Source organism: Ambystoma mexicanum, chromosome 2p (assembly GCF_040938575.1).
Source record: "Ambystoma mexicanum isolate Mex_15411 chromosome 2p, UKY_AmexF1_1, whole genome shotgun sequence".
NCBI classification, from domain to species: Eukaryota; Metazoa; Chordata; class Amphibia; order Caudata; family Ambystomatidae; genus Ambystoma; species Ambystoma mexicanum.
Window position 1 is genome coordinate 1,116,935,852 of NC_090923.1, and position 26,645 is coordinate 1,116,962,496.

Sequence of the window (26,645 nt, forward strand, 5' to 3'; positions counted from 1 at the left end):
CAACCATTTCCTAACTTGAATCCCTTTTAATTCATGGTCTCTTGTTCACCTCCCCCCAAGCCCCCGCAGGACTGCCAAATGCGACCTGCCGCACATAGTGGGCTTGGGAAATAGAAAGGGCAGTGAGGTAGAAGATGATGAACTTCGACCTATGACTTCACAGAACAATTCAAAAGCCCAGATTTCACCCATTGATTAAAACTGAACATGTTCTAACTGTAATATTAGCTTGAAATGCACGATGTGATGTTGCACGCTCAGCCTGCCGTCACAAAGCAACTCGCCTCTGACCTCTAACAAATGGTTCTAAACTAATGAATTTGAAACGATATTGTAATTTAAGAAACAATGTAAGGCATCTCTTATTTAAAACCCATAAATAATTGCAGCTCGAAGGCTCCACGCCTCATTGTTCTGTGTGTATAGATCCAGCCATAGATATCTGGGAGCCATTTTCCTAAACTGGTCGCCATTTTGTGAGAAGGGCTCCAGGTCCATTGCACTTTCACTGTGTCCCTCTGTGCCTTTGTGGGGGGTGTGTGTCTCTCAGGACTTGTGTGCTGCATGTGTCTCCTCATCAGGGAAGTTCACATGTGCCCTACTGTCTGATAAAAGGAAAGTGTGATCATTGTGCACTGGTGTCTCTTTAACTAGGTGTGCGCCTAGATCGAGTACGAGGGGGCCGGCAGAAGTACAAGAGGAGACCGGAGATGGAGGGCATGCAATACCAAAGCACATTCCAGCACCAAGAATCCTCGACTCCCAGCAGCAGGAAGCCAGGTGAGCAAGCGAGCGGTGCAGAAGCATCACCAGCGGAAGGAGGCTGAGGGCACCAGTGCTAAAAGGTTGCGTTATCTCGAGCCAACTTCACTGACCTACTTGACCCACTGATGGTCAACAATCGATCTTGTAGACTGGCTCGATGTTGAGAGAAATGTGGTGGGGCGATCAGTAACTGTCTAAACTCAAGCAGGGGTTTGGATTTCAGTTATCTACAGGGGGGGGGGGTTTCGCAGTGTATCCCCTCATTTATATCCACAACCAGCTACTGGCATAGGTGGTGGGTACTTTCTGTTGCACTAAACTTGCCTTTCACCCAGGGCGCTACAGTCTATGCCATTGCTCAATGCTCCAGAAACGCTGAGATAAAAGCAGTAGAATTTGTTCAGTGGATGCGAATGTCGATGGGAGCTAGAAATGTAATGAAGAGTGGTAACTAGAAGTATACATGTCTGCAGTGAGGGTAAAGTGCAGCTTCTGCTAATGTCATGGCATCTTTGTGCCAAGCATTCTTCTGAGGGTTGTCATGAAGAGTGTTCAATGTGAACATGTTGCCAAGAAAGTGTAGTCCTGTGAAAAGGTAGTCAGTAAAAAATAGTTTTGAAAATGTAGTCTTCTGATGTTTGTTAATCTGCTTAGAATCACATGCTGTGCATAGTCCAACATCCATTGGTCACTTCGGAGTATTGCATTTTGTTTTTCGTAGTCGAAAAGGGGACGTCGACAAGGCCTGTCCGTAACACTATCCTTATAGTGACGTGCAGTGTACCCACAATCCCTCACACGTAGAGGTCCCTCAGATTGTTTTTTTCCGCCCAGATATTGGTCGCCTTTACGCAGAGCTCCTCGACAGAAATTGCAAAAACATTTGCTCGACCCTTTGGTCGTTATTTAAGGCTATACATTAGAACCCTCCTTCGACGTCGTAGCTGAGAAGCTGTTTCACCGCCGAATAAGAACTTCGACGGCAGTGACTTCGACGGAGGAGATCCTTCGGCGCTGCCGAAAACGTGGCCTGGCCTCGCCGGCCTAAGACAGTAGGAAGAGTGGGGTCGTGGGACATTTCTTGTTCTTTCTGAGAATGCCTTTCTCTTTACCCTCCATTTCCTTCGGAGTCGTTATCACGTTTAACTGTATCCTCAGCTATGGAGAGGACTCACTTTAGATTTTGCCCGCGCTGCAAGGGCAAATTCACTTAGAAAGACAAGCACAAACTGTGAAACCGTTGCTTGCCCCTCGACCACAAAGAGGACAGGTGTGCGGCCTGTAAGCTTCTTAAGCCAAAGACTTTAAAGGACCGCAGGGTGAAGAGGTGGGCAGCCTACGCTATGTATAGGTCTGATTCCTCACCCGCCGCCGCGCCGCAGAGTGTGACGAGGATAGTGATAACCCGACCTCCACTTCGGAGGTTGTAGGCTTCTCTAGGGAGCGTTCCCGCTCTTTGTCGCCTGTCCCTGGCCCCGACAAGCTCGGCTCACGCCCTGCTTATGGGATGAACACTCCGGCGACACTGACGAACACAGAAAACGTACATAAGCACACAACCCATGGCACGTCTTTGTCAAAGACGAAGACAGCCCTAGCGCCAACGGAGACGCCGGGCCTACCGGCGACCTCCACCAACCGTAAGGGTCGAAAGCCCTCCCCGCCACCGCAGCCGCGACTAGTGACTGGGCTACCTGCAGACAAAGGCGCTACCACCAAAACATCAGGCGACGCGCCTCATAAGAGCGCTATCGTCGCCGAAAAAGACTCGGCACCGCCCAGCATGACGCCAGACGAACCCTCGATGGAGAAACTAATCGTCGAGAGCTTGGCGCGTATAGTTTCCAAGGACGGCCAGAAACGGACGGAGAGTGACACGCCGAAAACCGCTCACAAGGCCAGGGAAGCGCTGAGGATGCCGGAAGGAAGGCAGGGACCGCTCCTGCCGTCGAAAGAAGGCCCTAACCTGCAAGAAGGTTTCTCAGAAGGCAAAGGGACCTTATCCTCGCCGTTATGGGACAGACCTAGATGGATACAGGCAGAGGGACCTCCTTTTTTCGCCTCCAGACCGTTCTGGTTTACCATACTGGACTGTTGAGAGATTCCAGTCATGTATGGACAAGCTGGACAGATTCATGTCCACTCCTGAAAATAAAACACCTAAGAGACCAAGGGAGGTGCTTCAGGAGGACCCTATGGCTAAATATCCTAGATTATTTAACCCCCTCCAAGAGGACATGAATACTTATGACCTCACTGAAGAAGACTCTCACTTCCAGGAAGATGAGGAGTTCTTAGAAGATGAGGAGTTGTTAAATAGTGAAGACCAACATAACCTAGGGACAGAGAAGGTTTTGAGGAAAACACTGACATGGGTGGGGGGGGGTGTTCGAGGAAGACCCAGATGAAGGTGACTCACAGCCCTGAATAGAGTCTACACACCCGACATCTTAAACCTTCCCTCTCCTCAGACCACACCGGTCAGGAATCCATCACCAATAGATGATCAACCCACCTTCAATGCGCTACTTCTAAAGGCATCAGCAAATTTTGAGATTGAAACTGGTGAAATTACCCCTGATACTGATTTTGTGGAAAAGATCATTAAAGGAAAACCTCCCACTAGTCAAACCATTCCCCTCCTCGCCTCAGTTAAGAGACGAATTACTCCATCGCTGTCCACACCTGCACTGGTAAGAGGGTCAATCCCAGAATTGAAAAATTGTTTACTCCCTCTCAGTCAGACCCATTATACATTAGGGGTCACTCAATTCTGGACTCCTTGGTGGTAACTACCACAAGGAAAAGAGTGGGGGTTCCACTGTCAACCAGCGAAGCACCCCCAGACAAAGAATGAAAGAAGCTCTATGCCCTGGGTAAAAGAATTACAGCCTCGGCAGCTTTTTAAACCAGAATTGCCAATAATAATACACTACTGGCAAGTTATGCTGATGCCCAATGGGGAAAATTACGGCAAGACCTCGAGGAAGTTCCTGAGCCCTTAAGAACTCGCTTATTGGCCGCAGTAACAGAAGGAACTCTGGTTAACCAGAGCATCATTAAAAACACTCTTGATGCTGCAGAAACGGCTGGCCGTTTTTTAGTGCAAGGAATTCTTCTGAAGCGTCATGTCTGGCTCTGCAATTCCGGTTTTAAGCCAGAAACCCAGGCGTCACTCATTAACAAACCAATAGAGGAGTCTAACCTCTTTGGGAAGGCAGTGGACGACGCACTGGAGACTGCGAAGGAGTTTGAGACCCTCAAGACCTTAGACCAAATCTCAAGGCCTCCCAATAAGTGAGGATTTGGCAACAAGCGCTTTTTTCGAGGCCAGCGCCAACAACAGCAGCAGCAACAACAACAGCAGTACACTACAGGCAACTGGTCCTCTACTCGGGGAACCAGTGGCCAGTACACGCAAAGAGGACTGCGCCGTGGCAAGGGCAGAGGTCAGGACCCCACTCCCAGAGGTTCCCTGGCTACCAACACCAAATGACCCGAAGATTCGGGTCCCCTCCCATGCATCACCGGTCGGGGGCCAGTTAACATCTTTCCTACCAGCATGGGAGGGAATAACATCAGACCGATGGGTATTGTCAACTATAGCCCACGGATACTGTATAGAATTCAGTCGGTCCCCCAAGAACAGACCCCCAAGGGGATGACGCCTGTCACCGGAACACCTCGCCATTCTTCTTCAAGAAGTGGAACTACTGCTACTAAAAGGAGCAATAGAGGTTGTGCCTCTATCGCAGGTAATGGAAGGTATTTATTCAGTGTACTTCCTTGTACCCAAAAAAGACTTAACCATGCGCCCTGTACTAGATCTGCGCCCAGCGAACAAATTTGTCAAACCTCAAAAACTTCGCCTGGTGTCCCTACAGGAAGTAATCCCCCCTACTTTCGCAGGGAGATTACATGACAACACTGGACATGAAAGATGCATACTTTCATATTTCAATGTTGCCAGCGCACAGAAAATACCTCAGGTTCATGATAGAGGGCAAACACTACCAGTTCAGAGTGCTACCCTTCGGCATAGCTTCAGCGCCGAGGGTATTCACGAAAGTACTGGCAGTGGCAGTGGCCCACCTGCGCAGGTTGTCTATCCCAGTATACCCTTACCTCGACGATTGGCTCATAACAGAGGATTCTTACGAAACCTGCTTCTCAAATATCCAAAAGACTGTAGACCTTTTGTTCCAACTGGGCTTCTCCATCAACGAGAAGAAGTCCAGCCTAGAGCCCAGCCAGATCAAACAATTCCTAGGGGCTCTAATTCAAACAAAGGACGACCTCATCTTCCCCTCCAACGAGAGGGTCCAAAATATGCCGTTTCAGATCCCTCAATATGTGGCCGGTCGAGAGGTGACGGTGCACAAAGCAATGCGTTTTCTAGGAATGATGGCGTCATGTATATATTTGGTACCTCACGCGTGACTGCGTATGCACCCAATGCAAGAGTGGCTCAACGGCCAGTGGTGTCAAGCCAACGGACAATGGGACGATCTAGTGGTAGTCTTGCAGGCCTTGGTTCTCTCGCTACGGTGGTGGTCGAAGGAAAACCTTGTAATAGGGAAACCATTCGCCACCCCCGCAGTGGAGGCCACTCTAATCACAGACGCATCCCTAACAGGATGGGGGGCTCACCTATCCCAGACGACTGCACACAGAGTTTGGACTCCGAGCTTAGCGTCCAAACACATAAACTTGCTGGAACTGGTAGCGGTCTTCTGAAGGCTTTCCAGGCACACCTGCAAGGGAAGACCGTGATGGTCCTCACAGACAGCACCACAGCTATCTGAACAAGCAAGGGGGCACTCACTCTCCAGGACTGTCCAAGCTGTCCCAGAACATCTGGAAGTGGGCTCTCAAACACAACATGTTCCTGTTGTCACAACATGTACCAGGGGAACTCAATCTACTGGCAGACGAACTCAGCAGAGACTTCCCTCTGCCCGCAGAGTACGAATGGCGGTTACAAGAAGACATCGTCTTCGACGTTTTCACACAATGGGGATTCCCAGAAATAGATTTGTTCGCAACTCTGGAGAACTCCCAATGCCAAGATTACGCCTCCAGGTACCCCCAGAACCAATCCATGGGGAACGGTCTCTGGATAACATGGTCAGGGAAATTTGTTGACGCTCCCGCCCCACCCCCGACTCCCCTTCTCAACAAGATAGTGCACAAGATGCAGCAGGAACCAGTTACCATGATACTAGTGGCCCCTATGTGGGCCCGGCAGCCATGGTTCACTCACTTGATGGAAATGTCTCTATCTCCTCTAGTGAAACTTCCCTGCCCGTACAACATGCTGTCACAGGACAAGGGCAGAACACTACACCCATGCCCACAGACCCTGAATTTAGCAGCCTGGCTCCTGAGTTCATAGAATTTGGACATTTACAACTCCCTCAAAGATGCATGGACATTCTTAAGGAGGCTAGAAAACCTAACACTCGTTACTGCTATTCCAGCAAATGGAAAATATTAGTCACCTGGTGTAGAGATAAGAACATCAACCCAGTTGACTGCTCTCCCACACAGATTGTTCTTTACCTGACTCACTTATTAGACTCAGGTTTGGTCTTTGATTCCATTAAAGTTCATCTTGCTGCACTTTCCGCATACACCACTTCTCAACACAAAGTGTCATGGTCGAAAGTCCCAGTTATTAAGGCCTTCATGGAGGGAGTAAAGAGAATACACCCTCCTATAGCTAACCCAGCTTCCGGATGGGACCTAAATGTGGTACTTAACAGGCTTATGGGCTCACCCTTTGAACCCATGCACAAAGCATCCCTTAAGAACCTCACTCTTAAAACTGCTTTCTTAATAGCTATCACCTCCATTAGGAGAGTGAGTGAACTACAAGCGCTCTCCATACTAGACCCCTTTGTAACAGTTCACAAGGATAAGGTGGTTCTACGCACACATCCTAGGTTTGCACCAAAATTCATTTCTAAATTCCATGTCAACCAATCAATAGAACTACCAACGTTCTTTCAAAACCCTTCAAATTTGGGAGAAAAGAGCCTGCATACACTAGATGTACGCAGGGCTGTCAGGTTTTACATGGAAAGAACTAGACCTCTGAGAAAGACTAATCAGTCCTTTGTCTCGGTGGCAGCAGGAAGAGAAGGAGATGCAGTTTCAAAATCCACTATATCTAGATGGATTGTCCAATGCATCACTCTCTGTTTCTCTCTTGCTAAGAGAGAACTACCCTTCAAGCCAAGGGCACATTCTACTCGAAGCACTGGGGCTTCCATAGCATTCATTGCAAATGTCCCTCTGGAGTCCATTTGCTAAGCGGCAACCTGGAGTTGTGTACTCACCTTTACAAAACACTACTGTCTAGATGCTCACTCTAGATCTGTTTCCCAGGTGGGGCAACCAGCGTTAAGACATCTATTTTCTACTGTTCCTTCTCACAACCCACCTCCAACTCCGGGTACTGCTCGCTAGTCTATGCACAGCATGTGATTCTAAGAAGATTAACAAACATCAGAAGACAATGCATTACTTACCGTAAAAGCATTTCTGATGGTTGTATCTGCTTAGATTCACATGCGCCCACCCTTCCTCCCCGCTCGGATGGAAGGAACATAGACATCCTTACCTTTCTCTCTTTTCTGTACTCACTGACGTCTAATAGGCTCCCTCAGGGCAGAAAAAATACAAACAGAGGGACCTCGACATGTGAGGGATTGTGGGTACACTGCACGTCACTATAGGGATAGTGTTACAGACACGCCTTGCCGACGTCCCCTTTTCGACTACGAAAAACAAAATGCATACTCTGCAGCGATCACTGGATGTCGGACTATGCACAGCATGTGCATCTAAGCAGATACAACCATCAGAAATGCTTTCACAGCAAGTAATGCATTGTCATTCAATACAAGCAATGAAAAATGTGAAAATGTTGCCAGTGAGAAGGTCGCCAAAAAAGCTATTTATAAATACACACGAGTAAAAGGCTATGACCCTAATCGACAGCCGTACACAATCACCCTAACTACATTCCTAACTCTTACCCTGAACCCTTTGGCTTTCCCTAACACTTTCGCATTCTAAAGAATTTTATTTGCATGCAACTCTTGTGAGAGGTCAGAAATGCGAAACAGACACAAAGGTAATGTTTTCTCAAGATTTGCATTTATTTACAATAAAAAGGGGTTTGGGAAAACACCTAACTTTCCCTAACCTAACAGAGATGGCCCTCACTCTGATACACACAATAATATTATGCAAGGAAAATATGGCTAACTTTAGTTCCGAAAATAATTCTGTAATTCAAACTTAAGAAGTCCTTGAAAGCAACCCTTGCTACCAGGGTAGAATTCCCTTCCCTTCCCCTGGATCATTTCAGCACCACTTGGATTACAGTTCTGATTCAACAATGTTCTGTTGAAGGTGATTGAAAGGTCCTTGTCAACCACAGTGTCTTTCTCTGGGACACAACAAATGTCTCTTTCGCAATGCTTGGTTGATAATCCACAATATCCTTCTTTCACAAACACAAGTTCAAACCAACGCAATTGTTCAGTTACCATGTAGCACCTCTTTCAAAAGAACTACTTCATGCCAAGATAGCACTTCAATCTTTCTTAATGCTTCTTCTTGAAATGAAACACCTTTTTGTCAGGATAGCAAAACAACATTTCTTAGTGATGCCACCGTTTGTGAAACAAATGATTAAGTAAATGGATTCTCTTACGTCTACAAAGATTCTTACAACACTACTTTTATCACCAAGATATTTTATCAAACCACCATCTTCATTCCTGATCCACTCGCCGCCAGGACTAACCACTATAAGCCCATTTCTGCTATACTCGCCTGGCAGGAAGAAAACCCCTACAACTACTTTCAAACTTGATGGCAATATTGACTCCAAGATTCGCCACACCAATCTCTATTGGAAGGAGGATTGAATAATAACTGCCTTTTATAGTGTCCAGTTTTCCCTAAATGGAGAACAAATTATAGAAGAATTATTCTGAAAGGGTCTCTCGATATCTTCAAGACAACCTCTTGAAAATCCCAAAAAGGAAGAGTTGCACCCTTGTTGCCTTGGTATAGTGTCACAGTCTCTTGGCAGATGTCAATATGAGACATGAGCTTTCGCAAAAGTGTATCTTTGATAAGGGGAATTATGTCTTGGTTACTTTATTGAGGTTTTCTCACAACTTATTGGCGGATGGTAATGCTGGTTATGAGCTTTTCCCAGTGTTTGTTTTAGTATAGTTTTCACATAGCCTCTTAGCTGTGGGTTGTACTGGTTGGAGGCTTCCCCACTAGTAGTTCTCGTAAAGTCTTTTGATAACCTCTTGACTGTTTATAAACTTCCCCTTCTTTTAGTTACTTACAGGGGAACTTTCGTCTTTGCCGCTTTGCTTCATTTCCTTTAATCATTTGATATTCAGAAAACAGTCTCTACTTTGATTTATCAATTGTTTGGTATTCAAAATGGTTGCATTGTAACAGCTTTCTTTTTCGGAGCGCCCCGGGATCAGCATTCACACTCCGCCAACTCACTGGTTTTCTGCGGTGGCTCCCTCTTGCTGTCTTTCAGCGTTCAGTCTGCTTACTTTCCATCTTCTGCTAGCCTCTGGTAAATTGCGCATCGGTCTTCAGGAGCGATGACGGCTCCGTTGATCTTCCGCGACTTCACCGGCCTACCACACGCTGTGCTGGAAACACTTCTCAGCTGGGCTTCTTCTTAGTATGCTGCTTTCCGCTGTGTGTACTCTGCAATTCTGCTTCTGCTCAATTTCACCCTTTGTGGTGATTTTGGCTGGTGGGCTTCTTTCCGTGACAACTCCTACACCTCGGATGGCTTCAGCATCCTCAGCTACGCTTCCCGCACAGCCTTCCAATGCTCCTTGCACTTCTTCCTGTGCTTCACCTTCATTCCACATGTGTGGCTCATCTTGGGTTTTAAATATCCTGCTAAGGTGATTTGAGTGGCAGCAGCTAGACCACATCTTTGAATATTAGCAAGTCTGAATCCCAATTGCCTCTGAGCTCTTCTTCCTCGTCCCAGTACTTTTAGCCTTATGGGAACTGAAGTCCATAGAAGAACGTGTTACATTAGGTTGATCCATGTTTCCTTCAGTTAATCCATGTTGCTCTATAGACTGATAGTTGTTAGAATAAGGGGAGGTTGTGGAAAGGGTTTGCGATTCCACGTTAGAGTGAGGATTTCTCAATAAGGCAGAATTATGACAATTCAAGGTTCTCACCTTTAGAATCTGAACCTTTGAGGCATCCACTTTGTTCCGTTTACATGACTTTTTATGACAGGTCATTTGGGATTTGATATTGGAGGGACTGGTAAATTGATAGCATGCCATTAGGTATATGAGAATGATTTCACTTTCATCCTCAGAAGATAAATAATACCGTGACTCACTTAACAGAGTCACCACTTCCCCCAGACAGCTGGGTCCTCCCATGTAATCCTTTCCCCAGATACCACCCCCAGAGTTAGGATCAGGTAGTGGCTGCCTTTCCCTGGCCAAATGGGAGGAGACTTTAGGCTGGGGTTTGGTGATGACTCTGCAGGATACAAAACACCAAATAAATAGCAAATGAACAGTGATCATAACTCCAACCCCATCACCAGCTCCCCTGAAATCCCATAGTGTTCCCCAAAACCAAACTCCTGCTCCAGTCGTAACCTTATCCTTACCGTAACTGCAACTCTAACACTTATCATAATGTTTACTCTAACCCTAACCCCTAGGTTTATCCTAACCTTGTGCCAACATTACCAGCCCTCCCCAACATCCCGATCCTGTTAACCTTACACTATTAGCCCTATGCGTAGCATAACCTCCACCCTAGCACTTCCTCGGACTCTTAATCTACCCTAACCATTAAGCAACCCCCGAAGTCACCAGCCCTCCCCAACCACCCTGACCCCAACTCTTAGCTTGATTCTAACCATCATCTTTACCCTAACCCCTATCCTTACCCCATCCCCTATTCTAAACCTATAACAGAGTTCATCTACCATTCAGGTGGGGCAGCTCATCTTGAGCCAACTGCCAGATAGAATTACCAATAAACAATCTCAGACCCAAATAACCGGACAGACTCAAAGAATATGGCAAAATACTACTTTATTATCAGCTCAAATAAAGTAGGGAAACCTGGTGAACACACAGATTGCAGCTCTCTCACTCTCGAATATATTTCCATCGCACAAAGGCTTTATACCTCAATGTAAGTCAGATAAGACGTCACCCTACGTGGCAAACAGTAAAAACCTATCAAAAGGAGGGATTGGTTAGGGCATACCTATACTTCGTTTAGGTGTTAGTATTACAGTTGGCTGCAACTTATCTGGTAGGCATGCCTTGAAATACCTCCAACTACCTATAATACAGATTAATAGAATAACAGCAGCGGATTGGCTTCTGCAACAATGTATGGTCCATTGTTGCATAGGCCCTCGTGATTGGTTGGCATTCTCTCCCAACCTTGGACATTCGGCTCATTAGCAGTATGTAAGCAAAAACAAAAACTAGCTGCGGGGAACAACGTGAGACCACTGCCAATTGGCAAATTAGCCTACCATCTCTCATCAGTTAGGCCCTAAACCAAGGCTTCTTCTTTGTAGTTGACCTTGCTGACAGTGCTCTTCCTCGAGACTTTTAACGGAGTGAAGGTACATTGCTATCTTCATCTGGAGCGTAATGAATAGGCCTGGTTTTCAGTCTTGCACCACGTGTGAGGAGACCACAATTTTGTCCATTCAGACCTTTTATTTAGTTCCATTTGATTCAATTATACTGGGTGCCATTACTCCTCTTGGCCTCTGGAGACGTAGTTGCTCCGTTTTGCATATGCTTTCTGTATCTTTGATTGTTCAATACTTGGCACTTGCAAATATGTACTCCTTTACTTAATCTAAGAGAAATATGTTGTGCGTAGGTAGCTTATCTTAGACTGCTTTTGTGCCTTCAGTTGCATCTTGTTGTGGCATACTTGATCCCAAGCAAACCGATATTCTTTGTTCGTTCCATAGGCAGTTTTCCAGCGCCCGTCAGCTCTGCAGCCTTGGTCCCTCTCCTTCAGGCATCTTGCTTACTATGTATACAGAGTCAACATCCATCTTAACTTCTCAACTTTATTTTGGCGCAAACCGATAAATGTTACAAACAAACATCAAATAAAATACAAATAGGAGTACCCCAGACAAATTTCCCGATACTTATTGAAGATCAAACACTGCTTTGAAATAACAGTCTGGATATTATTAAATAGTGACTTTTAAGAAATAATATTCTTCCCATAACAGCTGGAAATAGAATGCAATGATGGCTAGCTGGCTTTAATGGACAGTAAGTTCTGGGCCTAAGAGCCTCACCCAAGGACCTGATGCCAAGTGGGACAGCATTAGCTCCCGAGAGCGCAGCCCATTGTAACGTATCTTCACAGGCCAGTGGACTTAGTTCTATTAGAGAGTTTAATGGGGGGGTCGACATATCTTATTCAAGTTCAATAGACCCTCGGCCAAACCATAGTCTCTAAAGTCAATTCTCATACAGACATTAGCATTTCCTTGACCATAAATTCTGGTGCATCGTACAATTTGCTCCTTTGAGATAAATGTACAGCCCCTTGCTGCTTGGATCCAATGAATGCATTTATTTAAGAGGGTGTTGCTGGGATCGCAGTGATTAGAGGGCAGTTTGGAGATTTTATGGAGGTAAAGTGACCCCCCCTGCCAAAAGACCTGTGGTCGTCCTGTTTTTAACCGCTAACCTATGAGAGGTACGGCCCAGCCCGATTGTAGCCCTACCAGTTGTAATAGTTGCCCCTGGTACCCCTGCTACACTTGGGCCTCTGGGATGTGTCAAGGGGGCGACGGGGGGGGGGGAACAGTGCATTGAGTACTTGGCGCTATAGGTATGATTAATTTGCATCTGTTTTGGGTGTTCCCTCATTACCCGCTGAATTAAAAGTTGGGAAAATACTTTTATCAGAATCATTGTTCAAGCCATTTGCTCCCTGGATTACATTAGTATTATTAGCACCTACTACATGCCGAGATTGGCCAGCTTAGTTTGTTTTGTCTGGGGCCTTTCCCTTGTGTCCTAGGTCAGTCACTTGCCCCTCGCTACATATTCCATTTCCCCACCAATAAGTTCAATCAGATGAGTGACTAGTTTTTTGAGGATCGAAATTTCAGCCAACACAATACTGCATTGGCAAACGCTGGGCACTGGGTCCCCCCCTTTCAGGGTAATTGGATATAAAAACGTTTGCTTGCACACGGGGAAGGGGAGAACCCAGGTTGCCCATGTCGTGTAGGTGGTCACTGGATGACCCGGCCACTGCAGGATGTGTCCCCATTTCAACCGTTCCCCTGGACTCAATCACAGGGATATCATCTGCAGGTGACCTGTAAGAAATCATGGTGGTAACAGTAAAGACAGACACAAGTGATCACAGTTGAAGGGTGTTTATTAAACTGTATGCAGGTTGGGAAAATGCCTAATCTATACCCAAATCAAAGATGTGAGCAAGCGTCGACCACCAAATGAAAATAAGGCAGTCCTAGTGGTGTCGTATCAAATAGAAAATGGCCTATGCTAAGAAACCTATTGCCAAACCTTACAGCTAATACAAAAAGGGTGTGGGATAGTTGTCAAGAAAAGAAAGAAGTGTTCACAAATAATATGTCAGGATGCGGTAGCTTGGGTCTCTCTTCCCCACATTTTAAGCACGGGGTAAATTGGGATCTTGGAGCACAGCACACTCTCGAGCTTTCCCAGCACGAGACAACAGTTCCACTTGCAGCTATCAGGGCTGTAGCTTGTTTCTCTTGAAAGTCTCTTGCCGTCAAGGCCCGGGCGTATTCAAATAACAAAACAAAAAGTTCCTTCAACAAAATGAAAGTTTGTTTCCTGGTTTTACTTAGGGTGAGGATTCTTTACCCCGGGTCCCCCTCTTCCGGGCGCAGACCACTCTCAATTTTCAGCCTCCTCCACCGGGTTCACTATGGCTTTTCTCACCACGAATCTGGATGTCTTTTTAAACGGTTCCAGTGGACATCCCTCTGCTGGGTTCACCTTGTTCACACTGTTTCTTGGGACTTTAGACTTTGCCCCCTCTTCACTAGCATCCCTCGGCGGGGTTCACTCTTGCCAACTTCGCATTCACCTTCGCTTCCAATGTTCACTGGATTCACTTCCCTTACTTTCTCTAAAGTTCTTAGGTCAAATGCTTTCAACTGTACAGGGATTTTACTTGACCTCCTCTATAACCACTTTGACCTATCTTGGCAGCTCTCCTATGGCCTTCTGGTATCTGTAGTTTCACTTAAGACAGGGATCGACCAGAGTTTCTCAGAGCAGCACCCACATGGTGCCGGTCCCCTTCTGCAGCTTGTCTCCCCTTTCCAATTTTACAATTCTTTGAATTTCTCTCACTTTGCGACTTTCATTCCCCACAGCCGAGTTCTCATTGATTCTCCCTTCGACTCACCAGCTATGATGAGCTGCGTGGCTTTCCTCTGGAGTCAAGACCGGTATGAAGGAAGCAGGAGTCTCCCTCACTCCGGCTTATCAGCCTCGATATGTTCCGTGTACAGTTGACATCTGCTGCAGCACACTTGGGCTATTATCCTCGGTCTTACAATTCCCTTTGCAGAGGTTTTGCGGATCTGCGACGAAAAGGACAAGGTCGTATATCCCCTTATCAGCCTCTCGCTATTTGCCGCCTTTCTCCTCCTCTTGAACTGCCGGGCCTGGATAGCTGTCTCGTTGTGCGGTCTGCCTTGCTCGTACTGTGCTCTCCTTCTCCACCTTTTATCCCTGTGGGGAAGGGAAAGGGCTGTCCGGTGTGTGCAATTCTGGTCAATTGCCTGACTTTGCCTGACTCTTTTAGTGAGACATGTCAGGTAAACGGCTCTGGTGTTAGTCCGTTCTCTTGCGCGTTGTGCAAAAGTGTTTGTGTCGAAAAAGGGGGGGGGCAGTGTTTTAGAATTTCCTACGTGGTAACATGGGGAAAAGGTGTTGAAAGAAGGGGGATACTGTGTCTCACCCATCGGGGTCCCACTCCCTGAGAACCCCCTATCCAGGTCATCTTCCCTCACTGGTCCACCCCCAGGAACTGGATCCAGTAGCAATGGCTTTGTACTGGTCACCTGGATTACAGATCCCCAGAGACTAGTTAGGGAGACTCCTTCAGGTTTCTCACAGATCCATTAGGTTTAATGGGGTGCGCAGGCTCCTCAGGGGCAGGCAACTTGGGCTGCAATATAATCCCTCCACTGGAAATTGTTACATTGCAGAAAGGGGTCATGATACAGGTGCTCTCCAGCTCGGAATAGCCAGAAACCCAAACAAGAGGGGCTACAGAAAACATTGTTGTAGTACAGCTGCTAGTATTGATAGTCCCAGGTTCAAGATCAATAACTCCCCCTGGGATCATCCTAAGGGGTGTGGGGGGAGCGCAGTCATTAACACCGGAAGAGTTCCCACTGTTCCTGAGCTTTGGCCAGCTTGCACCATCAGATTTACTGGGAACAGTAGTATCTTGGACAGCACTGCCCCTCCATGGATCAAAACTGAGATTAGAGCCAGATATGCCCAAAAAGTTGTTAATTTCACTAATGAAAGAGGAAACGTTCTGAGGCATTTTCCGTGGCTTCTTTTGGATGATCAGAACTAACAGGATTAGCTGGTTTGGGGTCAGTGAGGCAAGTAGTTAACAGTGAATAAGTCACTAGAATTTTCCTCTTTACTAGTAGAGTCTTCCTTTGTGAGATGGATGCAGGCGCTGGGGGAGGAGCGGGGTGGTGGAGACCATAGGCATGGATGCAGACGCTGGGGGCAGGAGGAGGGGAGTCCATAAGCATGTTAACAGTCTCGTTAGCCTCAGCTTAGATTAGCATCAGATTGGAGATAAACACCGCAGAAGGCCATTTCCCATTTCCTGCTGCATGTCATACAATGAAGCGTAATGCCAGGGTTAATGTGCATTCACTCTCACCTGGTTATTAGTTGTCCTTACTCCAGTCCCCCAGCTCTAGTTCCATTGTGCATCAAGCATAAAAGTCAGATGCCCGCAGGTAGCCCTCGTGGGAGAAAACGCTCGTAGCAATGGACAGTCCGTTAGGGAAGATTTCCAACTCTTCAGATGCAGCGTTGACAAAACGCGAACACACTGGCCTGCACCTCCGCTGGCTTTGCCCTTGCAGGGGATCCAAACTGGTCTCCTGGAGTGGGCGGGCCTCAGGCAGCAATAACAGCGGCAAGGAAAGCAAGGCCAAACTGGACACCCTGAGGTGCAAAAACACTGGCACCCTTTCCCCCCCACGTCCATCTTTTCATCATGGCCGCTTTACCCATGTTATATTTTCTACTGCAGAAAGCTTCTATAGGTCTCATCTACCTTGCATTTATGCGTATGTACCTCTACTGCATCTCTTCTCACTTGTAGATGATAGGCCTCATTATAGTTTTGCCGGTACGGTAACAATGGTACCAGTAAGCTTGCCGGTACCGTTGTTACCGGACTGGCAAACAACGAGTTCTGCTCGCGGGTGCCTTCCCACCCTTCGGGTCTGACCTGGCGGGCGTACTAGCACCCGCAAGCAGAACACCATTCCGAATCAGGAGCATTTCATTTCGGCACCTGTGAATGGGCAATTACGGGGTCCAGCAGGGCCGTACTGACCCAGTAACTGCCCATTCGCGGGTGCCGGAAAAATTCACAAGTTTGGCAGCAGCCTGCCGGTTTCACCGGCAAGGCTACCGGTATACTTGTAATGAGGCCTGATTTCTTCATATCTGTATAAATGTTTACTTTGTTACATCAGTCACATCTTTATTCTTTAAGTATTTGCATATCGTTTCAGTGCATCCTTGTATCTTCTCTTTATGACATCATAAGGTTTCACTTATCACTCTTCTATGTTCAATGGTGTATGCAGACATCCATCTACTATGTCAGTGTGACGGTACATTTGATACGGTTGTCTGAGCGCATAACGTCTCTCATATTTCCGATGCGGTATGGGGATGATATCTGGAGTCATGCACAGTGTCTTCTTGTTCTTCCAATATGATGGAGGTGAGGGGGCAGGTACTAGAGATGACATATACATCTGCCTCTACATTCGCCCCTCTGGTCGAGTCCTCGGCCACCTCCTCAAACTTCTTCACCTTTTATTCCCACTTTGGTTTCTTCGGAATCCATATCTTTGTCACCCCCCCGTCAGGTCATCTGCATTTTATGTGTGCTCATCCACACTCCAGGTCATATGGCAACACTCCCCAGTCGGTTGACAGAATACCCATCATAGTTCTTATGATCCCTGGGGTAATAAAATGTTGTTCCTGGGGGTGCCATGGGACTTCCTTTCAGGCGCTCACGGGTGGTACTTTCAGTCTATGTGTGCTCCTCAGTCACAGCATTCACATCAATCATGATCTTCATCCCAATAGCCTGCTTTGCCATTTTGCCATCTTCTTGCACTGTTCGATAATTGTTCTTACAAGGCAGAATCCAAGCAATACTAACACTAGTATTGCTCCAAGCAGCTTGAAGGCATTCGGTAGCCAGGTTGGAACCCACGAGTACAGGCATGAGAACCAGTCATCATCTTCGGCCTCATCAACTTCTTCCTCCATTTTCATGTGCATGGTTCAGAGCATAGTTATTGCGTCTGTCGGGGTTTCATTTTCTCTATCATGGGCAGGTGTGTATGTACAGCAAGTAGGCCCCATCTTGGCACATAGGCCACCTTCCATTGCTATAATCAAGTCCAGGACATACCTGTTCTGGAGGGTCGGAAGTGTGATGGCCCTCAATTCTTCTCTTATTGCATTGAATCCTTTTATTGTCATGTTTATTGTTTGTAATGGCTCCAACCTGGTTATCTGTAACCACTTGGCGTTCACTGCAGTCTGAATTCCTGGCATGAATATGGCTGTAAATATCACTGCCGTTCTACTGAACAACTTATGCTCGGCTGGAATGTCATGAAGGTGGGTATACATCCCCTGCGCTGCGAGACCGTGCTTGTGGTCATTTAGAATGCGTCAGTTCTGGTGTTCTTTCTTTTGGTTCTTCTAAACCTGACCACTTTACCCCCCTTTCTATACTTGGATCTTTCCAAAAAATGCATGCACCTTCTCTTCATGTGCTTTCGTTTTCTTCCCTTTCTTCGTCCAACATCATTATACCCCAGTTTGTATGACTGTCATCCCTTTCCTTGTCATCAAGATGTAGTCTACTTAAGGACAGCATGCTATGCTTGCTCATCATTATGTCATTTAATCTTTCTCCTGTTTCTTTTGGTGGGCATTCTTCGATACTCCCTTTTGGTTTTGTAACCATCTTACTCCCTCATTTGCCTATATAAATCCCCAATAATTTTCCCTATGCCTTCTGCCTCTTTCTCATCAGACCATGTCTGTATTCTTAGTATCACTTGCAGCTCTATCAAGGGCTGTTGTGACCCCCTCTCTTCTTCTCCTCATTCTCGGGCTTCAATTGGTACTATACATCTATTAACAATGATCTATTTTGTCATCCGTTTGTCCCCTACTTCTTCTCATTTCTTCTTCCTTTCTTCTCATCTCCGTTTTCTAGTGTTCCTCTCACCTTCTCTGCAACTTATGTTCTTTCAATCTGTTTCTATTCTGTCACATTTCTTTTCTATTCTCTCTCTTCTGTTCTTCATACATTCTTCCTTTCGCTTCCTCCCTTTTTCCTTCTCTTTGTATGCCCTTTCTCGTTCCTTTTCCTGCTCCTCTCTTTCTCTAACTTTGTCAATACCCTTTCTGTCTAATTTGAGTAATATCTGTGCTGCACTATTGTCACTTCCTTGGCTTTGTCTTTCCCTTCTTTTTGTGTCTTATTGTCTATCTCTTTCTGTCCCTTCTTTCATTACACTCTTTATATTGGTTGTGTGCTGACATATTTGCATTCTTTAATCTTGCTCTCTTCCATGTTGTCCTCACTATTATAAGCAGGGGGCATGTATGCCGGATTAACATATCCCACTACTGCTTTTAACTCCTTTAAAGGATACAATCTCTGTTTCTCAGTGTCTGTACTCTTGTTTTCAGAAGAAGAAAAGAGCCAAAGGCATAGCGACCTCCCCTTTATGCCGATTAAGCATCCACTCCTTTTCGGGCATGTCTTCTTCCTTGCTGTAATACATTTTCCATAGTTCTAGAAGGGCTAATCTTTTCTGTAACTTCTGCCCTGTATATGCAGCATGTAAGTATGTTGTCATGTGTTGCAATACTGTTCTTGATAGTGAACCCTCTTGAGGCCAAGGCATGAACATTTTATCAGCCGTGCCTTTTACACACTCGGCATGGTAATCTTGGGGGTGTATCTCGGGAATGTTTTGCACAAGTGTAGCAGGGGAGTGTCCTCCATAACGACAAGCTGTTTTTAACTGTCAATACTTAGCGGTTCTTTTATTTTGTTATTACTTTAATCAACTATACCACAACAATCGATTCGTGCAAGCACTATCAATCGCCTCCCATTTACCAAAAAACGATTCTTTAACCAATTTTAAAGTCTACACATTTATTCCTTCATTTATAGTCCGATCCATTCTTGCTGTCCGGCTATTTCATTATTGACAATTTAAGAATCTTATTTCAACTACTATTCTTTCACAACTTTTATCCCCCTCCAATTGACGTCAATCGCTTGATTTTACAGTCTGATAACCAGCTAGATTATTACTTTAATTTTATGTCTTAGTTTAAACAAATAAAAGTTTTACGTTGACATATTTATGTTAGCCGGTTAAGTGGCACAGCGAGTAGAGCGCTCGCTTTGACATCCGTGCAGAGCCTGCTAACGCAGGTTCGAATCCCGGCGGGGCCAAACTCAGCCTTTCATCCTTCCGAGGTCGATAAATGAGCACCACACACCGTGGGTAATAATAAGCAGCGCTCAGATACCTGAGGGTTCGTAGCGCTATATAAGTGCCAAATTATTATTATTAATTATAACCCCCAAACAAATGTGCACTTTAATTTTCTACGGTCGTCTTCTCCTACTTTCTCTATTTAAGGTATCTCATCTCCAGTTCCCCCATTTTGGAGTGTGACACGCGTTCTTCATCTTGGCCTTGCCTTAAGAATCTCTAAAAAAATAATACCCCTTCTGGGAGTTTAATGCATGTATATATATTTCTGAGGCTTGTGGAATCTGCTTAGATCACATGCTGTGCATAGGCTGACATCTAGTGGAAGCTGCGGAGTATTACAGTTTTTTTTTCGAAACTTGAAAATGGGTGTCGACCTAGGCCGTGCCAGTAATCCTATCCCTAGTGTGACGTCCACTGTACCTATGATGCCTCACGCGTTTAGGATCCTCAGATTGTTTTTTTCCGCCATACTTGTCGGAAGCATAGTTGCGGAGCTCCCTAGCTTTCAGCCATTTGTCATTAATTATTCAAAATTTCCCCGTTTCTCATATCCCACATCGAGACTCCGAAGATGGACGCCGGTACTGAAGAACGAACAGCCGTCGAGACTGCACGACAGACTTTGGGCCTCGGAAGGCCTCTGGCATCGGCCCGGGCCTCGGAAGTAGGGAGAGTCGGGGGTGGACATACTCACACTGGTTAATTTCCTACATACACTCGCCCGCTGCCATATATTAACATATGGAGAGTACTCCATTTAAATTCTGCCCCAAGTGCAACCGTAAGTTCCCTTGGGTAGATAAGCATAACACCTGTAATCTCTGTTTGCCTAGGGACCACTCCGAAGCCAATTGCAGAGCATGTAAGCTCTTTAAAGCTAAAACACTTAAGGACCGCTCCACCAAACGTTGGGCCCATTACGCCAGGCAACTTGAGGCCATGGACGCAGTGGGTTCCTTCAGTGATGGCAGCAACGCCGCCGTTTCGGACAGCGAGGGCACTGGAGTGTCGTTAGACACCCAAGCACAAGCCCCCGACCTCTGAGGACTGTCCGGCGGGGCAGTTATGGGGACCACACCCAGCGGCATGAGCGCTACCCATACACTTACATCTAAACACACTAACCCCTCCCGAGACTCGGCACGCGTGTCGAGCAATCGGCAGAAAAAGGCACAATGAGAGCAGTCCGCAGAATGGGTGTTTTCTGGGCGTTCCAGGTCTATATCGCCTCATGACACACAGCAACTGTCTACAATTGCTAAGGGTGCCACGCTTCCTAAAGTCACGGAGGTATGGTCGTCACAAGACAAATCCGACCTCCACCCCCAAGCAGCACGTTCAAAGTAGACTCCAGCAATTTTTTCCACGTCTACCTCCGAGTCTCGACGTCCCCCCTCTAAATCCCTAGACCCTACGGAACCCACCTCTGAATCTCGACGGCAGGCGTCGAAAGATTCAGGGAAGACCAAGGAGTCAGGGAAACATGCCTCCACACATGGTAAGGGGGACAAACAACAGAAAAAAATCATCTGAACACCAGGTTCAGAAGGACAAACATAGATCTTCTGAAAAAACCAAGACCCCTGACCCTGTCACTAGGCCTAAGGTTGTCCCTCACACTCCAGAGGATAATAATAATAATAATGGAATGGAAGATGAACCTCAACAAGAGGTGGCCATTCCCAGTTCCAAGGAATGGAGCTCTGAAGACATCGACAGAGTGATGAGGAAATTGGCTAACTTTTACAAGAAGAATCCTGATCACTTTTTGAGCTATCAGAATACCCCTACTACCTCTACTCCTTCTGGATCCAAAGACCCTCAACCTCCTAGTAAGAGACCTCGCACTGAGACTCCAGCTCAGGGCCTGATTTCAGACCCATTCACTATTCAACCTTATCTTCAGTATAATGAAGATCCAGACATACAGATACTGGACGACCAGGCAGGGGTCGAATATTATGGGGAAAATGAGGACCAGGATGAGGAGGAGGAAGAAGAGGCAGAGGCCTATAGTCTCGACTCCCCTACTCCCAAGGACCCACCGGTCAATAACTCACCTGTGGATAATCAGCCATTATTGAATGAGGTCTTAGCTAAAGCTGCAGAGCACTTTCAGATAGACACTCAAAGGGCTCAAGAAAAGAGGTACTTTGGAGAGGAAATTATTCGGGGATAAGAAATACGTTGCCCAAGCCATACCAATTCTGAAATCCATCCAACGCAGAATTGACCCCTCCCTCCTCACCCCTAACCTTACCCGGGCAGTCAAACCAAGAATAGAGAAATTATTCAGGGCCGCCCCCTCCGACCCACCTTATATAAGGGATCAGCTTAAACCCGACTCATTGGTGGTCACAACCACCAGAAAAAAGGGGGGGTACACCTCTAGCATCCTCGGAAGCTCCCCCAGACGAGGAGAGCAAAAGGATATATGGGCTAGGAAGGAAGGTGGCTTCCACCTCCACTTACCAGGCAAGAATTGCTAATACAACCACTCTGCTGGCAAGTTACAATTGTCACCACTGGGAGCAGGTAGCTGCCCTCATTGCCTCCGCACCTGAACCTCTAAAGGGCCAGTTGGCCCAGATTGCGTCAGAAGGGAGATCGGTGTCCAGATGCATTCTCAAGGCGACTTTTGACGCGGCGGACAATGCAGGCCGGCTCATCGCAGAGAGCAGTCATCAAGAGACACGCTTGGCTAAGTCAGTCGGGGTTCAAACCCGAGACACAAGCCACTCTAATCGACATGCCAGTGGAACCAAATGTCTTGGTTTCGGAGAGCGGTGGAAGAGGCACTCAAAACAGCCAGAGACGAATATGAGACCCTTAAGTCCCTTGGACAGCTAACCAATAAACCCACGAACCAACGAGGGAATAATCATTTTCATCGCTCCCCCGGCCAGAATTCCCAGAGAGGGTCAAATTACTCTCAAGGGCAAAGAAAATTGTGGGGAGGCAACCAACAGGCTACCCAGAATTTCGCCAGAGGTCAGAAAAGGGGCTGTGGTAGAGGGAGAGGCAGCCCAGGTAGAGGCGGCACGCCTCCCAACACACAGCGACGCTCCGCTCAGGGTCCCTTCCCATGCATCCCCAGTAGGGGGGTGCATTTCCAGCTTCACCCACGCTGGAAGGGATCACATTGGACAGATGGGTGCTGTCCGTAGGATACTGCATCGAACTGTTGGAGCGCCCTCGCGGCCATCCTCCAAGACCGAAAATACACTCCTTGGAGCACCAAAGAATCCTCCTCGAGGAGATAGTCATTCTTCTAGCAAAGGACGCGATAGAACTCGTCCAGGGCAACCAGGTAAACAAGGGTATTTACTCAACTTACTTCCTTGTGCCAAAAAAAGATCTAACAATGCGCCTAGTATTAGATTTACGCCCTGCAAACAAGTATGTCAAGCCTCAAAGGTTTCTCATGACTACCCTCCAAGAAGTAATTCCCCTACTAAGAAAAGGAGATTACATGGCAACATTGGACATGAAAGATGCCCATTTTCATATTTCCATGTTCCCAGCACACACAAGATTCTTGCGCTTCAAGGTGGACAGTCAGCACTACCAGTTCAAGGTGCTGCCCTTCAGAATAGCCTCGGCTCCAAGGGTATTCACCTCGGCTCCAAGGGTATTCACCAAGGTACTGGCGGTGGTGGCAGCGCACCTACGCAGGGAGGCAATCCCAGTATACCCTTACCTGGACGACTGGCTCATCACGGGGGGAGACCCCAGTAATGTGCAGATCCAACATCAAAAGAACAATCAACCTCCTCTTCGAATTGGGCTTCTCAATCAATGAGAAGAAATCAAGCCTGGTGCCAAGCACCTCCAAACAGTTACTAGGAGCTGTCCTAAACACTCAAGAGGGGTTGGCCTTTCCATCAGAGGAAAGAATTCGGAACCTACTACTGCAAATTCCTCAATATCAGTCCGGTCGTCAGATAAGGGTTCGCAAAGCGATGTGTTTGCTAGGCATGATGGCATCATGTATTTACCTGGTTCCCCACGTGCGCCTGCGCATGTGTCCATGCAGGAATGGTTGGCGAAACAGTGGTCTCAGGCAAGTGGTCAGTGGGACGATCTAGTGGTCGTTTGGCCAACACTAGTACAGAGTCTTCGCTGGTGGACAAGAGAGAATCTTTCCAAGGGGAAACCCTTTTACGATCCAGAAATACAGGCTGTAGTCCCTGCATACGCGTCCCTGTCAGGATGGGGAGCACACCTCCTTCACCACACAGCTCAGGGCCTCTCGTCTCACACAGTAGCCAAGAATTACATCAACCTGCTAGAGCTTCTGGCAGTCTTCAGAGCGCTTCGAGCGTTCAAACCCCACCTATCAAACCTGTCAGTACAGATCCTAACAGACAGCACAACCGCAATGTTTTATATAAACAAACAGGGGGGCACTCGTTTGCCAAATCTGTCCAGGCTTGCCCAGAAAATTTGGATATGGGCACTCAGACGGAACATTTACCTGTCATCTCAACATGTTCCAGGGGATCTCAATTCACTAGCGGACGCTTTGAGCAGAGACCCCCTCCCAGAAGAACACGAATGGTGTCTACATGAAGAAGTCGTAGGAGACCTCTTCTCACAGTGGGGTTTCCCCACTATAGACCTATTCACCACAAGCGAAAACAGACAATGCCCAGGATTCGCATCCAGGTTCCCCAGCCAGGCTCAATGGGGAATACTCTATGGATGAACTGGTCGGGATGTTTGCCTACGCTTTTCCACCAACCCCTCTGATGAGGAAGGTGGTCAACAAGATGCACAGGGAATCGATGACACTCATCCTAGTTGCCCCCATGTGGGCGAGACAACCATGGTTCCCGCACCTGCACAAACTGGCAGTGTGCAAACCCATCAGACTCCCGTGCTGGCACAACCTACTATCCCAGCACGAAGGACAAACAGTGCATCCTCAACCCAGCTCGATGAACTTGGCAGCATGGCTCCTGAAGTCATAGAGTTCGGCCATCTCAATCTACCACAGAGATGCATGGATATCCTAAAAGAATCAAGGAAACCAAACACAAGACACTGTTACTTTGATAAGTGGAAAAGATTTGTTATTTGGTGCCAGAATAAACAAATCAACCCAGTTGATTGCACTCCTTCCAATGTTGTTACCTACATGCTCCACCTGCTAGATGCAGGATTGGTAGTTAATTCACTCAAAGTACACCTGGCGGCACTGTCAGCATACACCACCTCCCATAACAAGGTGTCATGGTGGAAGGTGCCAGTTGTCAAAGCCTTTATGAAAGGGGTGAAGAGACTCCACCCTCCAATTTCCAACCCACCACCAGGGTGGGACCTTAATGTGGTGCTTGCTAAACTCATGCCCCCCCTCTTTGAACCCATGCATAAAGCTAGTCTCAAACACCTGACCTATAAGACTGCCTTCTTAGTAGCCATTCCATCCATAAGAAGGGTCGGTGAAATTCAGGCTCTGTCGGTGCAGGATCCTTTCTTTACTGTTCATAAAGATAAACTGGTTCTACAAACTCACCCTAGGTTCTCACCTAAATTCATTTCAAAATTCCATGTTAACCAGTCCATTGAGCTGCCGGCCTTCTTCCAAGAACCCAAAAGCTCTGTTGAGGTGAAACGACACACACTAGATGTGCAAAGAGCCGTCCTCTACTACGTAGACAAGACCAGACCGCTAAGAAAGACAGATCAAGTGTTTGTCTCCGTAGCTACAGGCAGAGAGGGAGACTGCGTCTGTAAAGGTGCCATCTCTAAATGGATAGTCAAATGTATCCAGCTGTGTTACTCCCTTTCAGAAAAAACACTGCCTTTTACACCAAGGGCCCCCTCTACAAGAGGCACTGGGGCCACTCTGGCTTTCATTGCAAATGTACCCCTTGACACCATTTGCAAAGCAGTTACATGGAGCTCTATTCACACCTTTGCTCAGCACTACTGCATTGACACTCATTCCTAGACAGATACTCAAGTGGGACAAGCAGTTCTAAGACATTTATTTGCTCATGACCCTTCTCACATCCCACCTCCTTCTTCTAACACTGCTTGCTAATCTATGCACAGCATGTGAACTAAGCGGATTCCACAAGCCTCAGAAGGGATACATTACTCACCGTAATCGTATTTCTGATGCTTGTATCTGCTTAGATTCACGTGTGCCCGCCCTTCCTCCCATCTGAGAGAAGGCGCATGGATGCTTGTAGTCTTATCTCATATCTGCTTGGATACTCTGTACTCCCGCTACTCCTCATGATAACTCATGTCAGGAAAATACAATCTGAGGGTCCTACACGCGTGAGGGTCATGGGAACAGTGGACGTCACATTAGGGATAGTATTACTGGCACGCACTAGGTCTACGGCCATTTTTGACTCTCAAAAAACAAACTGTAATACTCTGCCGCTTCCACTAGGTGTCGGCCTATGCACAGCATGTGAATCCAAGCAGATACAAGCATCAGAAACCCCTCCCCTTTATTTGCCTCTTTTGATGCTCTACTTACATCCATTGCTCAGCTCGAGTCCCTCGGTATCGACTCTTCTCCAATAAACCAGTTCGCCTTCAGTCCCCATGGGGACTGAAGAGGAATTTCTTCAAAGGGGCACCTGCTGAAGGTCTCGTTTGCACACATGTGTTTTTCTCCGCTCTCCACAGGAAACTCTGCAATCTTCTGGGTAATGGTGGAAGACATCAAAAATCTGAGAGTATGGATCTGGGCCTGGGAGACTGGACCAGAACCATCCGCACCGCTACCAAAATGTGCAGATGTACTTTGAGTGTTCCAAGTGGCATATCGAGTTACCAATAAATGATCTCAGACCCAAACAGTTCAGACTCAAAGAATATTGCAAAATACTACTTTATCGGCTCAAATAAAGTAGGGAAAGCTGGTGAACACACAGATTGCAGCCCACTCACTCTCGAATATATTTCTGTTGCACAAAAGCGTTAC

At 46.8% G+C, this 26,645-nt stretch overlaps 1 protein-coding gene across 3 annotated transcripts in view; it reads left to right on the forward strand.

The window, feature by feature from the left end:
• Positions 1-26,645, forward strand: part of LOC138567174 (estrogen-related receptor gamma-like) — a 111,801-nt gene that overhangs the window by 53,070 nt on the left and 32,086 nt on the right. For all 3 annotated transcript variants that reach the window (XR_011302119.1, XM_069645145.1, XM_069645144.1), the window contains exon 4: positions 655-780. Coding sequence is in view for 2 of the 3 variants with exons in the window: in XM_069645145.1 (XP_069501246.1) it covers positions 655-780 (126 nt within the window). In the remaining variant the exon portion in view is untranslated. The remainder of the gene's footprint in view (positions 1-654; positions 781-26,645) is intronic.